The following is an 18,505-nucleotide window of genomic DNA, read 5'->3' as shown; positions in this document are numbered from 1 at the left end:
TTAGTAATTTTCTAAATTTGAGAGGGCAGGGTTCCATGCAAAGACTGGGTGGTAGATCATTCCAGCGCGTGGGGCCGGCAATAGAGAAAGCACAATTTCTTGTAACTGAGAGGTGGGCTTTTTTAAGGGGGGGATGAGCAGGGTACATTTGTGGATTGTTCTGTTAGGGCGGGAGGATTGTATGGGTTGGAGGGGTTCATTGAGCCAGGAGGAGTTCTGTTTGTAGATAGCTTTGTGTAAGATGGTGAAGGTTTTGAACAGGATGCGGAAGGAGATGGGGAGCCAGTGTAGGCTTTTAAGGACAGGGGTAATGTGCTCAGATTTACGTGTGTTAATAATGATCCTTGCTGTGGCGTTTTGCAGGATCTGGAGAGGTCTGATGTGGAGGAAGGAAGGCCAAGATAGAGGGAATTGCAGTAATCTAGCTTAGATGTGAGTGTGGCATGAATGACAGTTTTGAAGTCATGGGTGTGGAGGAGTGGCTTGAGCTTTTTCAGGACCGAGAGCTTGTAGAAACCTCCCTTAATAACGGAGGTGATGTGATTTTTGAGGTTCAGATGAGGATCGATAAGGACCCCTAAATTTCGAACTGAGGGTTGCGAGAGGAGGGATGTGGTCAGAGGGTCAGTGGGAGTGGCCAGTTTAAATGTGTGGTGGTTGTGAATGAGGAGTAGTTCGGTTTTGGTAGAGTTGAGGGCAAGTTGCATTGAGGTGAGTAAGGTGTTGATGGCAGAAATGCAGTTTTCCCAGAAACATAGAGTGGCAGTAAGAGAGTCGCGGGTGGGAATAACGATCTGGACGTCGTCAGCGTAAATATAGAATTTGAGTCCAAGTTCTGTTAGAAGATGACAGAGGGGGAAGAGGTAAATGTTAAATAGTGTAGAGGACAGGGAGGAGCCCTGGGGTACACCATGTGAGAGAGTGAAGCGTGAGGATTCAGAGGAGCCAAGTTTAACAGAGAAGCATCTGTTAGATAGATAGGATTTAAACCATAGGAGTGCAGTACCAGAAATGCCAATGTCGGTTAGGCGGGCAATGAGGAGGTCGTGGCTTATGGTGGCGGATATGTCGAGGAAGGCAATGAGGAAATTGTGTCCGTGGTCGAGGCCGGTGAGGAGGAAGTCTGTAAGGGATAGGAAGGATAGGAGGAGGGTTTTGGTACTCAAATGTTTGAGAAAACCAAACTGTGCTGTGTGGAGTATGTTGTAGTCCTCAAGAAAAGTCGTGAGCTGTGTATTGACTACCTTCTCCATGATTTTCGAAATGAAAGGAAGATTGGAGATGGGACGGTAGTTGGTAGGGTCTTTGGGGTCTAGAGAGGGCTTCTTGAGCAGGGGCTTGACTATCGCATGTTTAAGGGGGTCAGGGATGGAACCTGTGGAGAGGGAGCAGTTGATAAGGTCAGCTAAGGGAGATGCAATGGTATTGGGGATGGAAATGAGATTTTTAGTGGGTATAGTGTCAGAGGGGTGGGATGCAGGCTTGGATTTTTTAATTATAGCTTCAATTTCCTTGGGTGTGGTGAGTTCTAAGGAGTCGAGGGGGGAGGGTTTATGGTGGGTTGTGAAGGGGGTGGGGGTTTGGGGGGTTGTGGGGGGAAAATGGAGGAGTATGTTGGCGATTTTATTGTGGAAGAAAAGAGCAAGTTCTTCGCATTTCGTGCTGGTGTCATCTTCAGTAACTTTGGGAGTGAGGGGGTTGGTGAGGGTTGCTACGTAGGAGAAAAGGGCTTTGGGATTGAAGGCCTCTAGGGGAAAGGCACCCAAATATAATAAAGCCTTTAACTTTTTCCTAAAAATAACACAATCAGAGATCAGCTGCCAGGGCCCAGGCAAGACGTTCTACAAAATAGGTCCAATCACTGAAAAGTTCCAGCTTCTTTTTTCCTGAAGGCGTGCTGCCTTTATTTATTTATTTGTTTGTTTAGAATTTTTCTATACCGACATTATTGAACAAAATATCAAATCATATCTTTATTGTATTCTTTATTTCATCCAGCTACAAGGATCTCTGCCACTGGCAGAGATCCTTGTAGCTGGATGAAGGCAGGGGAAGGAAGGTGAAGATTCTTAGGGCGCAGGGAAAGAAAACGTGGGGTTGAGGCTGATTAGTCTTATAAATAAGCGGTAGGAGGAACGTAAAAAGCTGTTCTGTAACAACGGTTACAGGCACGTAAGTCTGCTGCTGGCTTGGCTGGGACTAACCCACTGTCATGGCAATGAATACCGGAGAAACTCTCCTCAGGCTGAGGTAAGGGCGAGAACCAATAGCAGAGAGCCCAGGACCCAGTGACTCAGGAGGGAACCTGAAGGGAGGGGGCTTTTGTTAAAGGCATACTCCCTTTTAAAGGCAGGGCTTTCAGACTTCTCTGCTGGGTTACTGAAAGTGTCACATTACTAGGAAGGAGGGGCTGTGGTAAACACAGGTGAGCTGCACTATTTACAAACACAGACATGTACCCATTAATGGGGACAGAACACTAGTCATCAACAGAACGTCTGTTTCAGATCATTCTCCTGGAGCTGAGAGCAATGAGGCCTAGATTAAGAGATTTTGCTTCTCATCTCCTTTGAGGAAAGAGAATTCTGAACCAAAGCAGCACTGAAGTAGCAATGTTCTACATGAGCAGTTTGTCTCAGTGAAGTGTTTCATCCCCATGAGTGGTCTCTAGATCAAACAGTGGAAAATAGTTTTGACCTCTGGGGGTCACTTTGTAATTGATTTGTTTGCATCAGAAGACAACAGGAAAGTAGAAAATGTATGTTCTATTCTTCACAGCAAGTTCAGATCTGCTCTGGATACTTTTCTACTAAAGTTTGATGCAGATCTGCTGAATGCATTTCTGTCACTTCTGTTGGTGATGAGAACAGTGCAGAAGGCACTCAAGAACTGGGTACGCCTGATATTCCTTGCTCCAGCATGGCCTAGACCTGTGTGAGTCTGTTACCTCATCTGGTTGTCAATCAGCCCTCCAATCTCTCTGGGCTTCAAGCTATCTTTGCAAATTAAAGAGTAGGGTCATTTATATCATCTGACCCTTTCCTCTCTCAGCCTGACAGCATAGATATTGAGCGCTCATTCATCGCTGCCATTATCTAGGGAAGTGAAGGATATTGTAATCTCTGCTAGGAAGCCTTCACCTAGAAAAGCTTACAGTTTTAAATGGTAAAGATTTTCATTTTGGTTTCAAGCAAGCTCCTTGGACCTGTTTGTCTGCGAATTAAAGGAGTTGTTTCAGTATTTATTCTCCCTCTTATCTTCCTGTCTCAGTATATCATGGGTCAAAGTCCATCTTGAATGGTAAGCTGATATCTCTACATCCATTAATTTTGAAGTTCATGAAAGGATTGTGACATACGAGACCTCTGATCATCAAGCTACTGATGCTGTAGGATCTCAATGTTGTATTGGCATAACTAATGAAACTACCTTATGAACATTAGTCTGCTTCCTTAAAGTTCCTCACCTGGAAAGTAGTGTTCCTAGTTGCTGTTATGTTGGCTAGAAGAATCAGTGAACTTCTGGGGTTGGATCACAACTGTGACAGTTGTAGCTCATTGCCTCCCTTCCCTAAGCCCATTTAGCACCCCACCCTTGCCCCTTTTTAAACTACCCCTATTAAAAGAAAATCTTCATCAGGCTGATGCTTGAGAAAGAAGATATTTATTGAATGTACATGGCTGCAGCATAGGTCAAGTACAATATAACAAAGCAATTGTATATAAACAATACAGTCTAACTTCCAATTATACCTGCAGGGTGACCACACCCTAATCCACATCTCAATTTATAAGCATTCAAGAAGCATTATGACATGCACTCCATAAAGCATCATGCCACTGCGGGGCTGGCCATAGAAACCAACCCTTCTACACATTTCATAGTAGTGAGAGACAGATTAGTGAAAGCTTTACCCCTTGCGTTGCCCTGTAATTGGATCATTGGTTATCGGGTAAGCATTGTCTGTAAAATAGCAGGATTCACTGAAGAGTATACAACATAATCCTTTTAGGTAGTAAGCAGGCCATCAAAATCAAAATCCGGCAGGCAACTCATCTCAGCTCTCCCACACCCAAGCAATGTAGATACATAATGGTCAGTTACTTTGGTATTTCTTGTCCGACCAGCTTGTAATTCAGACTTGCTATGAACCTTTGGACATGGTCAACCCCGCCACAGCCCACGGCAGTGAAACCTCGCTTGCTGAAGGCGGCCCACTAATCTAGCTGCAGCCATGTCTTGAAATGAAATGTATCAACAATTAACCAAAAGTGCTGTCTAATATATATTAATGGAAAGAAGCTTACTGTGCAATTGACTGTCATAATAGGCTTTATTGTGGAGCGTTATCACCTTATAACTTGGCCTTATTTATAATCATTGGTCAATACCAAGTGAACTTGTTTTTTCCTTTTTTATCTATATGGTGGAAACACCATGTCAAACAACTGAAGAACATATCTACAACGCTGTCATAGAGCCCTTGAAAAAGAACTGCTCGTTCGAAACATGGACCCATGTCAGGCTTGTTGAGAATGTGAGGCTTCACAGTCATCTCAGAATAAATACAGCGTTCATATTTAAGCTAAGTTGGAATCACATATTGACCAATGATTATAAATAAGGCCGAGTTATAAATTGATACCGCTCCATGATGAAGCCTATTATGATGGTCAGTTGCACAGTAAGTGTCTTTCATTAATATAGATTAGACAGTACTTTTGGTTAATTGTTGATACATTGTGTATTTGCCACAGTGCTCTAGATTGTAATATCAAATTGGGATTGCGTGATTTATTATTTGAAATGAAATGTTGCATATAGCAGAGACCTTCTGTGACCTCATATAGCAATACCCTCAACGATATGCATGTGACACACTGAAATGCAAACTATAATTGTACACCAACCTGGAGGCCACATCAATTGACTATCTCCAAATCCCCTCAGATTGTTTTGTGTCAGTCACTCCTTTATGTAGAGAGAGAGGAGAATGAGGCCCTTCCTTCTGGGGTCATCCTGCACTCATCCCTGTCCATATCTGACACACAACAATGCAAATAATGCATTGCCAGCAAACATAAGGAAGCCACATCACTGATTGCCATCACTAACTCCTTATCTGTTTATATATAAGTTTCTCCTGCACACAGTAGGAGAGGAGAACAAGGAGCCACTCCTAGTGAGGTCATCCGATAGATATGTGATTTAGTCTCAACCCAGAATTGTGGTATATGGCTATCGACATACTGTGAATTGCTGAAACCATATTTGTTCCATTGAGTGGTGCAGTCAAGCTTGCATACAGTAATAATCGGAGGGGAGTATGGTAATTCTGAATTGCCAGACCCACAGGGGTCCACCAAACACCTTTCCATGTGTACATGAAGAGCACACTTCACTTAAGGGGCCAGAGCAAACTCTAGACAAAACTGAATGCACTCAAGAGACTGAAGAAAAACAGATTAAGGCAGGCCCTGTCAGTAATGCAGGATTGCATGTTCTGAAATGAGGAAGCACAGCCTATGTCAGATGCCAGAACAGAACTCCCGTAAGCTAAAAATGATAGGTCGAAATAAAAGTATGTGGAATCATGATGAGAGTGAGGTTATAAGAATCGCTGGGGACCAACTCTGATATATCCCACAGAGGGCCTGGGAAGCCTATGACATAGCTGCTATGATTGTGCCTTGCTTCTCTAGATCTCAAAGGCCTGCCCATCATCTCCCAAGTATCAACAGGAGTCCAGATTATCCGTACATGAAATCACCAATAGGACTGCATATGGGCGAGAGCTAGATACCTGGTCATGCCTAGGAATGAGCAATATGGGGTTGGGCAGAGAATAGGGATTTGCTACAGGGTAACCACAACCACAGATGCACCTCTGCCACTCCTCAGTAGCGAGTTGCCAACAGAAGATCTCTGTGAAAATCTTTTAGCCATTGGCCAACAGTAAACATCTTTCATAGGACAGATCTATAAAATGCTTAGTGATGGGTCCAGTAACCTTGCCCTGAGGAATATACTTATTAATATATAAGCACAAAAGCCATGGCTCTGCATGAAAATCTGAAAATTGTCCCAGGGAAGGCAGGGAGCAGTGAAAGACTGTGATGAGTCCACAATATCACAATACCCAATTCACCATGCTAAATTCTGTGATTCACAAAATTATATGTGCCAAATTGCGTAAGACTGGTTTCTGGAAATGTGCAGTAAGAAATATAATTACTATTCTATAGCGCTAGCTTGCTCTAGCAAAAGAGTGCCTAATCATACCTGCAAACATAGAGAGACCATGGTGCACGTTAGGACTTGAAAGATGGTGAAGTGTCTGCAATATTACAGAATCAATGCTTGCAGCTCCCCTAACCCTTGTTTACCCGTACTAAAAGACAAGACCAGGGATGCATACAAATAACACTTAAATTAACCTGCTGGAATGAGGAGGTTGGCACTCATACTGCATCAGCTATGATGACACTTTGCTGAGCATTAGAAGAACTGTCCTGATTGGAAACAATCTGTAATTAACTGAGGCAGCAGCTCATGGAAGATAAACTGGTGTGAGTACTCCTATAAAGATGGGCTATATGAACCGTCCTTGCACAGGTGATTTTCTGTCTCCTCCATGGGAGGAGACAGAAAATCATGTAGCAATCTGCTACAAAATACGGCGACACGAGCATGTAGCAATTTACTTCAAAAACATGATCGGTAATGTAACCGGTCAAGTTACTCTGGAACTCCAAACAGAAATTGTGCAGATACCAGAAAACCCAATGCCCCAAAAGCCGTAAGCAAATTTCATAACATCGCCAATGCAATTGGGAGCTGACCTGTGTGCTCTGTTTGAAGGTTGGCTATTGCCAGTGGTGACTGACCACAGGTGACAAGAACTTGGATGCCATAAATGACTTGCTAAAGAAGGAAAAACGATGACACACAAAATGCTGACACGCAAGCACTGGAGGTGATGCTCTGGTATTACCCAACAGAGAAGTCCTATAGTACTCGGTTATTAACTGAGTGAGCTGAGACAATATGTTAAGACTGCTTCATGGAGCAATTGGTTCAGGAACCAATGAGAGAGGGAGCTATTTTAGATTTGATACTTAGTAGAATGCAGGATTTGGTGAGAGAAGTAACTATGGTGGGACCACATTGTCGTTTATTTCATCCAGGAATTTTGTCTCTATATCCTGCTGGACATAAAGTGCTACACCCCCACCAAGTTGATCGTCCCTATTGTTGCAATATAATTTGTACCCTGATATAGCTCTGTCCCATTGGTTATCTTCCTTTTACCAGGTCTCTTGAGTTGCCAGTTATGTCTATCTCATCATTCACTGCTAATCATTCTAACTCTCCCATCTTACTTCTTAGACTTCTGACATTGGCATACAGACATTTCAAAGTACGTTTTTTGTTTGTAGTAACAACTTGCTTTTCAGTTGTTATGAATAATTTGGAATTCTTTAGTTCAGGTAATTCTTTACTTATAGGTTAATGGATTACTTTTGCTTTTACTGGAATCTCTCTGTTGGGATGCCCTAACTCTCCTGTTTCATTAATATCCTTCAAAGATACATTCCTCCGAACCACGCATTGATGAGTGACTGCTTCCCCCCCTGTTCTAGTTTAAAAGCTGCTCTATCTCCTTTTTAAAAGTTAGTGCCAGCAGCCTGGTTCCACTCTGATTAAGGTGGAACCCATCCTTTCGGAAAAGTCTCCCCCATCCTCAAAACATTGTCCAGTTCCTTACAAAACTGAATCCCTCTTTCCTGTACCATTGTCTCATCCACGCATTGAAACTCCGGAGCTCTGCCTGCCTCTGGGGACCTGCACATGGAACAGGGAATAGAGAATGCCACCCTGGAGGTTCTGGATTTCAGCTTTCCTACTTTGATAAAATGAGGAAAATAGGAAAATGCTGAAAGGTGCAGCTGCAAAGATTAAAAGTGTTTAAAAATACAATCTTAGAAGCGCAGTCCAGATATAGTCCAGGCATTAAGAAAGGTGGGAGGAAGGCAAAACGATTACTGGCATGGTTAAAAGGTGAGCTGAAAGAGGCAATTTTAGCCAAAAAATCCTTAAAAAATCAGAAGGAGGAGCCATCTGAAGAAAATAGGAAAAACCATAAGCATTGTCAAGCTAAGTATAAAACATTGATAAGGCAGGCTAAGAGAGAATTTGAAATAAAGTTGGCCTTAGAGGCAAAAACTTATAAAAAAAAAACAAAACTTTTAAAAATATATCTGAAGCAGGAAACCTGTGAGGGTTGGACCGTTAGATGACTGAGGGGTTAAAGGGGCTCTTAGGGAAGATAAGGCCATTGCAGAAAGACAATTAATTCTTTGCTTCTGTGTTTTCTAATGAGGATATTGGGGAGATACCGGTTTTGGAGATAGTTTTCTAGGGTGATGAGCCAGATGAATTGAACCAAATCACTGTGAATCTGGAAGATGTAGTAGGCCAGATTGACAAACTAAAGAGTAGCAAATCACCTGGACCAGGTGATATGCACCCCAGGGTTCTGAAGGAACTAAAAATTGAAATTTCAGATCTATTAGTTAAAATTTGTAACCTATCATTAAAATCATCCATTGTACTTGAAGACTGGAGGGTGGCCAATGTAACCCTAATATTTAAAAAGGGCTCCAAGGGTGATCCAGGAAACTATAGACCAGTAGCCTGACTCCAGTGCTGGGAAAAATAGTGGAAACTGTTCTAAAGATCAAAATCACAGAGCATATTGAAAGATATGGTTTAATGGAACACAGCACAGTCTAGCCTCACAAATCTGCTTCATTTTTTTTGAAGGGGTTAATAAACATGGTGAAATAGTGTATTTGGATTTTCAGAAGGCATTTCACAAAGTTCCTCATGAGAGGCTTCTAAGAAAACTAAAAAGTGATGGGATACGTGGTGATGCCCTTTCGTGGATTACAAACTGATTAAAAGATAGGAAACAGAGAGTAGGATTAAATGGTCAATTTTCTCAGTGGAAAAGGGTAAACAGTGGCATTCCTCAGGAATCTGTACTTGGACCGGTGCTTTTTGATATATTTATAAATGATCTGGAAAGGAATATGACGAATGAGGTAATCACATTTGCAGATGATACAAAATTATTCAGAGTAGTTAAATCACAAGTGGATTGTGATAAATTGTAGGAGGACTTTGCTAGACTAGAAGATTGGGCATCCAAATGGCAGATGAAATTTAATATGGACAAGTGCAAGGTGATGCATATAGGGAAAAATAATCCATGCTGTAGTTACACAATGTTAGGTTCCATATTAGGAGCTAGCACCCAGGAAAGAGGTCTAGGCGTCATAGTGGATAACACATTGAAATAGTCTGTTCAGTGTGCTGCGGCAGTCAAAAATTCAAACAGAATGTTAGGAATTATTAGGAAGGGAATGGTGAATAAAACGGAAAATGTTGTAATGCCTCTATCACTCCATGGTGAGACCGCACCTTGAGTACTGTGTACAGTTCTGGTTGCCGCATCTCACAAAAAGATAAAGTTGCGATGGAGAAGGTACAGAGAATGGGGGACCAAAATTATAAAGGGGATGGAACAGCTCCCTTATGAGGAAAGGCTAAAGAGGTTAGGGCAAAAAACTGCAAGGGATCACGGCATAGAGGGAGTCGATGCGCTAGTACTTCCCTGGCCAACGTCGGTTCTTCTTTACGTGTTTCCTTCTTGGTCTCTGGTGGGCAAGGTTCTTCGCAGGATAGAGGTCCACCAAGGGTCGGTAATCCTAGTGGCTCCCGAATGGCCCAGACGTCCTTGGTTCGTGGACTTAATCAATCTGGCTGTGGATGGGCCTCTACGACTGACATCTTCCACATCTTCTTCGCCAAGGTCCTATATATTTCAACCAGGCTGATCGCTTTTGTCTAGTGGCCTGGTTTTTGAAAGGAGGAGATTGAGGAAGAAAGGGTACTCTGAGGCAGGTATCACTACTGTGCTGCAGGCCAGAAAAACATCTATCTCTCTTTCGTATGTTCGGGTGTGGAGAGTTTTTGAGACGTTGTGTCGTGAGCGAGACATTTTTCCCAGACACGCTACGATTGCTTAGATGTTAAGCTTTTTGCAAAATGAGTTAGCCAAGGGCTTGTCTTTTAACTCCCTCCAAGTACAGGTAGCGGCCCTAGGCACTCTGGTTGGCAGCTCGGTGGCATCTCATCCAGATGTGGTGCGTTTCCTCAGAGGCGTATGGCATTTGAAGCCACCAGTCCGTCTGGTATGCCCGTCGTCGAGTCTTAATCTAGTACTTCACGTATTGTGTGCTCAACCTTAAGGACCTTATGTTGAAAACGGTGTTTTTGGTGGCTATATACTCAGGCCGCAGAGTATCAGAGTTACAGGCTCTCTCTTGTAGGAAACCCTTTTTGAGAATTTCTGATTCGGGGATTTCTCTTCGAAAAGTCCCATCTTTTTTACTAAAAGTGGTCTCTCCTTTTTATTTAAATCAGTCAGTGGATCTTCTGGCTTTTTCTGATTTGTGGGGCGAGGCCCCGCATGCACGTGAACTTAGTTGTCTCAACATTTGCTGAGCTCTGGTACGCTATTTGGAGGTCACAAATTCTTTCAGACTTTCAGATCATTTGTTTGTCCTTTGGAGTGGTCCCAGGAAAGGTTAAAAAGCTTCCAAAGCAATGATTGCATGCTGGTTGAAAGAAGCCATTGCGTCAGCATACATTTGCAAATGTCGACCTGTTCCTGAAGGATTGAAAGTCCATTCTGTTCGTTCTCAAGCAGCGTCTTGGGCAGAGTGCCACTTGGTGTCACCCCAGGAGATTTTCTGAGCTGCTACTTGGAAAACGCTGTACACGTTTGCTCGCCACTACTGCCTGGATGTTCAGGCTCCGCACAGTGATGACTTTGGCAGTGGTGTACTGCATGCAAGACTTGCAAGGTCCCACCTGGGTTAGGGAAGCTTTGGTACATCCCATGGTCTGAACTGATCTGGGTATGTATATGATAATTTTCGTTCCTGTAGTACCACGGATCAGTCCAGACGCCCGTCCCAAATTGTAGGAGTGGGTGCATAGTGATTTGTTTTTCCAGAGTCCGCGCGCATATGTTTCAATTATGTTATTACAGCATACTAAGAAAGAACACTATAGATTACATGTTTACATGTTCATTTTTACAGTTTCTATTATTCCTTGGCGCATCGACGCATGACACATCTACAATGCATATAAAGCGTACGACTCACTATACGCATCAAAGATTCCAATCTCAGCCCCAACAATCGCATGGAGAGATCCTTCCTCACGTTCAGCAATGTCGAGTCATTCTACTTCATCAAAATGACCTGCTTCAGACTCTGAGATGGATGTATGGATGTACAGCTCCTTTCCGACCACAGTTCTGAGTCCTCTAGAGCGCCTTCAGTTAGTGGGGAATCTATATCAGAATGGTCACTCCATGATAGACCACAATCACCTCCACTTACAGCGCCTCTTCCTAAAAGGCATAAATCATCACTAACGCCTCAGGATATCCTCCTAGGAGCACTTCCGCCCATATCGGCTCCATCACTAATACTACCACAACTGAAACAACTAGCATCCAAAGCAATGCTACAGATTTCACAAGCATTAAATACTTTTTTCCAGGATTTGAAGTCTGCACACCCCCAGCCTTCAAAGGAATCTCCCCAACTTTCACCACCGGCATCACCAAGTCCTACATGACCAGCTCAGCCTCCTGCACCATCTCCAATCCCGACTCGACCAGATAGCCCGGATTCTCAGTGGACATCATCTTCACCTAGTTCCTCCATTGGAATGCCTTCTGACCCTTCGGAAGGTCTACCAGAACCTTATTCCCCACCAGAAGATCTATCCTACGCAAAATTCATCGAGAAAGTAGAAACTCTACTAAATGTGGAGACAGGAAAAGTTCCAGATCCCAGATCTGAAACGCTTGGTATACTGAAGATTTTTGAAATGCCACCAGAACCAACGGCTCTACAACCTCATTCGGTTCTGGATGCAATACTCCTCAAAATGTGGGAAAAACCTTTTTCCACAATTGCTGCATCAAGAAAAACTGACCAAGTACAGAATGCGTAGTTCTGCAATCTACGATTCCGCCCAGTTACCTCACAATTCGGTTGTAGTAGAGTCTGCACTATTAAAGGCAAAAAGATCAAAACTTCATGCCAGTTCACCCCCTGGAAAGGACCATAAGTCTATGGACGATTTTGGCCGTAAGGTATTCCATTCCTCGATGTTAACAACGAAGATTCAGCATCACCAGTTTTATATAATCCAATACTTATTTGAATGTCTTCAAAAATTGCGCCCCATCTGCTTAACATCAGATAACACCTTACCACAACCCTTTACTGACATGGAAGAATGTCGTGGTCATTTGGTTAGGTCTGTTTATGAATCATTTGAGTCTCCGCAAGGTCTTCTGCAACAGCGATAGCGGCCCGACGAATGTCTTGGTTAAGAGCAAGTGCAATTAGGAAGACGTTATGATAAGTTAGCAGATATTCCCTGCACGGGGGATAACTTATTTGGAGATAAGTTTTCAGAAACAGTAACTCACTTCAAAAGAGCAAAGTACTGCTGTACTATCTCTCACATCTCCAATGGACCCTCATACATCTTCCAGAAAATGTTACCCTTCCTTTAGGAGAAAATCCTATCCAAGGGCACCCTTTAAACCTTTTAATACCTACCGTTCACAACACTATACGCATCAAAGATTCCAATCTCAACCTCAACAATCGCGTGGACACTCTCATCAACAGCGGCCACAAAAACAAGGTACATCAGCCCCTCAGAAGCAGACACCATCTTTTTGAGCTATCCCAAGCCACCTCCACCACCATTCATAGGTGGCCACCTACAGCATTTCTATACCAATTGGAAAGCGATCACCACAGATTGTTGGGTGCTAGACATCATCAAAGAGGGGTATCAACTGAATTTTATGAATCTCCCATCCCTTCCCCATGTACCTCATTTCCGAAGTACATCAACCCATTCAACGTGCCCCCTGGAAGAACTAAAAAATCTATGGATCCAAAAATCAATTCAAAGCATTCCACCGTCACAACAAAATCAAGGATTCTACTCCCATTATTTTCTCATTCCAAAAAAGTCCGGAGGCCTTCGTCCAATCTTAGATTTACGGAACCTCAACAAACACATCCAAAAGGAAAAGTTCAAGATGACTTCTTTCAAGAACATACTACCCCTCCTAAAACCCGAAGACTAGCTATGTTCCATAGACCTGAAGGATGCTTACTCCCATATACCCATGCACCCTTCTTCGAGTCGCTACCTTTGTTTCCAAGCTCTAAACAAGCACTATCAATACAAGGTCCTACCCTTTGACCTGTCTTCAGCCTCAAGAGTATTCACGAAATGTTTAGCGGTGCTGATGGCTCACCTCAGATAACTATCGATCCAGATCTTTCCCTATCTGGACAACTGGCTATTAGTGGCCTCGAATCAAGCCACTCTACGAGCACACACGATCCAAACTATCAACTGTCTACAGACATTGGGTTTCCTGATAAATTATGAGAAATCAAATCTGCAACCAACCCAAACACTGCAGTTCATTGGAGCGCTCATCAACACAATGGAAGAGAGAGCCTACCTTCCACAAGACAGGATCCAAACTCTCTCCTCCCTAGCTCAAAAGTTATACAATCAATCCCATGCTTCGGCACATCAGGTCCTCCAATTGCTAGTTCGCATGGCAGCGGCTATCCATGTGGTTCCCTACACGAGACTACACATGCACCATTTGCAATGGGGCCTAAAAAATCAATGGTCACAGTTCCTGCAACCCCTCTCTACCAGGATAAGACTTACCACACAGATGTGCACGAACATTCGATGGTGGATATCCCCCACCAACCTATCCTCGGGAGCTCCCTTTCGGTTGCCTCCACATCAGCTGACACTCACGACATATGCCTCCAGAAAGGGTTGGGGAGCCCATCTATTTGATCTGAAGACTCAGGGTCTCTGGTCTCCTCAAGAATGCACATACCAGATCAACCTCCTGGAACTTTGCGCTATCTGGAGAGCAATACAAACCTTTTCTCCTCAAATACATGACAAGCGCCTCATGGTGTATACGGACAACCAAGTCACCATGTTCTACATAAACAAGGAAGGAGGGGTCAGGTTCATGGACACTCTGTCGAGAAGCTCTTCGAATACTATTTTGGGCAAACAGAAACTGCGTGTCGATTCAAGCCACTTACTTCCCAGGGCTGGACAATGTTACAGCGGATCACCTGAGCAGAATATTTCATCCACACGAATGTACTTTAAATCGGGAAGTAGCTATCAGCTCGATAATAGATCTCTTTGCAACAGAAAACAATCGTCAAACACAAAACCTTTGCTCCATTTACCCCAGCAAACTTCGACTGGCTCCAGATGCCTTCCTCATTCCATGGACAGGGGGCTTGCTGTACGCCTACCCCCCCATTCCGCTAATATCAAGAACAATTCAGAAATGAGTACAAGATGTAGCGGACATGATTCTCATAGCCCCGGCATGGCCAAGACAACCATGGTATGCGTACCTCATGCGACTTTCCATACTCCCACCGATTCCGCTGATGAATCATCCACAACTATTAACACAAGAAGTAGGCTCCTTCCTCCATCCAATGAACAACTCCCTCCATCTGATGGCATGGCGATTGAAACCACCTGGGCCTTCCTTCACAACTAGATGACATACTAATTGCTTCCAGAAAACCCTCAAGCAGATGTAACTGTGCAGGAAAATGGCATTGTTACGCAGAGTGGTGCAAGCCATGACAACTGGATCCTTTCTTATCTACGGTCTCACAGCTACTGGAATACCTCCTCACACTAGTCCTTGCCGGACTAGTGGAGACTTCAGTTCGAGTGCATATTAGTGTCATTGCGGCTTTTCATCTCTCTCATAACGATCTTCCTATTTCTAACCATCCTTTAGTCTCCAGATTCATGCGCGGCATGTTACATCTATGGCCGTCGGTGACAAAGCCACCTGTACCATGGAATCTAAACATCGTCCTTGAACAACTAATGATGTCTCCCTTTGAACCTTTTGATTCATGCCACATAAAAATACTTAACCTGGAAAACAGTATTCCTCGTGGCAATCACATCAGCAAGGAGAGTAAGTGAGCTACAAGCCTTAGTTCACTATTCCCCTTACTTAGAATTTTACCACAACAAGGTCACTCTTCGGCCTCATCCTACCTTCCTTCCCAAGGTGGTATCGACATTTCATATTAATCAGACCATTACTCTACCAATCTTCAAACCTAAGCCTCATCACAATGAACAAGACAAACTCCTACACTCATTAGACTGTAAACGAGCATTGGCTTATTATAAACGGAGAACGCATTCTCCATCCAGACCATCGCAATTATTCCTCTCCTTCAATCCAAATAACCAGGGTCAACCCATTTCTAACAGAACCATCGCAGGTTGGTTATCCCAATGCATTGAATTCTGTTATATAAAACATTCTATTAATCTCAGCGACAAGCCAAAAGCGCACCAAATACGCGCCACAGCAGCATCTGTTGCCCATTTACAAAAGGTTCTGCTATTAGACATTTGCAAAGCGGCAACTTGGTCTTCTCTTCATACCGTCACATAACACTACTGCATTGACAAACAAGCATCTTCAGATGCAGCACTGGGTTCAGCAGTTTTGACAACCCCTAATAATTCCTGAGACTGTCTACTCTAACTAAGGGTTAGTGTCCTGAACTTAACAGCAATACTACATGGACATAACCCGGGAGCTTGGGACTCCCAGATAGCATGGCTAATTCAGCCCTGCTATCAATGGGAAAAAGCAAGTTTGCTTACTGTAAACGGTGTTTCCGTAGATAGGATAAATTAGCCATGCGATCCCTCCCACCTCCCTAGACAGTCTATGGCTATTCAACGCCTTCACCATACACCTCGCTTGGCTACAAAGAGACTGAGGAGAAAATGGATTCGTGCGGGAAGACAACCGCGCAGCCGCACAGAGTTAAAAACTCTGTCACTACCTGAGAAAAACTCTGCTTACTTCCCGGTCGTGTGAACGTTCCCAGACAGCATGGCTAATTCATCCTGCTATCTACGGAAACACCGTTTCGATAAGCAAACTTGCTTTTACAAAGTATAACATGAAGGATAATGTATCGAAAATTATAGGTTACAATCCATCATAGCACCCTAGTTAACTTGCACTTGATATTAATGTGTTGACCTAGAATATGTATTTGATATTGTGATGAACTAGATTATGTAAAAATATTACCTCGGATATGTATCTGCCGTTGTACTGACCCAGAATATGACTGTTGACCCATTATGGGAATGTTGACCCAGAATCCGAACACTGATTTTGTAAACCATTGTGATCTCATTTTGGAATGACGGTATATAAAACGCATAAATAAATAAACAGACTGTTTTCCTTTTGAAAATTGACAGGCTAAAAATGCAAACATAGGATATTCATAATTGTCTCCCCTATAATTTGTTTCTCTCCGTTTTTGTATTCTATGTATTTGTGTTTTTTTCTTTGTATGAACATTCATACACTTTTTATACTTTGGTTTGTAGTTTTATCCTATGTAGTTATTAGTTTCCTAGTTATTTATCAGATACTGTCCAAATGGAGACTGCCTGAATTTCCTTTCCCTGGTCAGGAACCTGTGCAGATGTGAAAATATACCTCTCTTTTGCCAGCTGAATGAGTAACAAGACTTCATTATTGGTTTTGCCTCTTAAAGTGTCTCACTTAAGCATGATAATGACATTCCTAAATATTTGTTTATGATTTTTATTTTTCCATATATTTTTCACTGAAGCTGGCACTTTTCTAAAATGTATTCATGTTGGAATATTATAATTTTCTTTATTTTCTTTCTCAGCATTGTCATAAAGAAAATATATTTTGCATTTGAGTTACCTTCATTTTCTAAATATTTTTACTTTTCATTTTTTTTGCAATTATTTTTTGTATTAGAGTGTTTGGGGTTTTTTTTTTTTTTTTTTTTACCTCTCTGTTGGATTAGGTAGGTTTTAGGTGGGTAAGCCCAGGCTTACCCATGTAAAAATGTCTCCTTCGGTGCGGAGAAACCTTTGCACAGGGTGTGGTGAAGGTAACGTACACACGGGTTTCATTTTAAAATCTCCACACATTTTAATATGCATACTTTGTTCCTATGTCAGAGCAGGTGCAAGCTAAGCATGTACAAAAGAATCCCCAGTCCTTGCTGGCCCCAGTTTTCAAAGGGAAGCTCTTTGCAGGTTTATGGGTATGACCTGCAAGCTCCCTACAGGTTTTTAAATCACCTTGGTATACATACTCTGATTGTTGAAAGAGAGACTTAAGTTTGAAGTGTCCCTCTACTGGGATCTTTAGGTTTTCTCTCCTTCGGTCTCATTATCAGCGAGAGACTTAAAGGGAATGATTCATGACTAGTGTTAACCAATAATCAGTCAGACTATTCAATATAAAAATTATTTTTTGCAACATGAGACTATGTACTGCTCTTTCATCACACAGACCAGTTCTGTTGCTTGAATTTTATGATTTGTTACTAAAACTGTGGTGACATTAATGTTTTCTTGTTTGTTATCAGGCTTTTGAAAATAACCTGTTCAGGTCTCCAATTTATCTGCATAAAATGCCTGAGACAGACTTTCTGATAATCCGCACACGGCAAGGTTACTATGTCCGAGACCTGGTGGATATCTTTGTAGTGGGCCAGCAGTGCCCCCTTTTTGAGGTTCCTGGACCCAACTCGAAACGGGCAAATACCCATATTAGAGACTTTTTGCAGGTAAGTACATCTGTTTGATAAGGATGCAAGTCTAGTCAACAGCAGGTAAACAATGAGATATCCTTCCTGGCAATCCTGCTTAGTATTAAAGAAAGTACCTCAGTCAGAAACAATGAAGCAGTGAGTCTTTCTGTGCTGGTATTACTGCACAGTGTCTGAGAGAATGCCACAGACACTGGAGATTAATTAGAGGCACTCAGTGAATCTCCTTCTTATCATGCATATATCATATACTTCTCCAGCTCTCAGTTCTGTTCCTATCAATCTCGATACTTTTCTTTCATTTATGCTGTTGCTCTTTCTCCTCTCTTCTCCGCTGCTTCCGCTTCCCCATCCTGTTAATTGTATTTTTCCTTTTGTTGAACAGTTACAATGTAAACCGGCCATGATGTACCCACGAATGTCTGTATAGAAAAGCTAACAAATCTATATAAATGTTAAATAGTTTGTACCAAATCGCTAATCTCAGCAACCACTTAACCGATTGCGTTCAAATTTGGACACAAGTTTCACCTCACATACGGCAAGGCTCTTCTACACTTACATTTCATATATGTCACACCGGGGGCTGGTAAAAAAGTTTTAAAATTTGGTTCCACAAAACAGCGACATCTGGTGGACGGAAGCGGAAGCTCTTACACCTTGCA

The 18,505-nt window shown here is 42.6% G+C and overlaps 1 protein-coding gene across 4 annotated transcripts in view; it reads left to right on the top strand.

Moving 5' to 3' along the window:
• Window positions 1-18,505, top strand: part of TAF1 (TATA-box binding protein associated factor 1) — a 441,469-nt gene that overhangs the window by 129,569 nt on the left and 293,395 nt on the right. For all 4 annotated transcript variants that reach the window (XM_029607221.1, XM_029607219.1, XM_029607220.1 and 1 more), the window contains exon 16: window positions 17,658-17,858. In XM_029607221.1, the coding sequence (XP_029463081.1) occupies window positions 17,658-17,858 (201 nt within the window). The remainder of the gene's footprint in view (window positions 1-17,657; window positions 17,859-18,505) is intronic.

This window comes from Rhinatrema bivittatum, chromosome 6, assembly GCF_901001135.1.
Source record: "Rhinatrema bivittatum chromosome 6, aRhiBiv1.1, whole genome shotgun sequence".
Classification (NCBI taxonomy): domain Eukaryota; kingdom Metazoa; phylum Chordata; class Amphibia; order Gymnophiona; family Rhinatrematidae; genus Rhinatrema; species Rhinatrema bivittatum.
The sequence above is the reverse complement of the archived record's forward strand: the minus strand, read 5'-3'. Positions and strand labels throughout refer to the sequence as shown.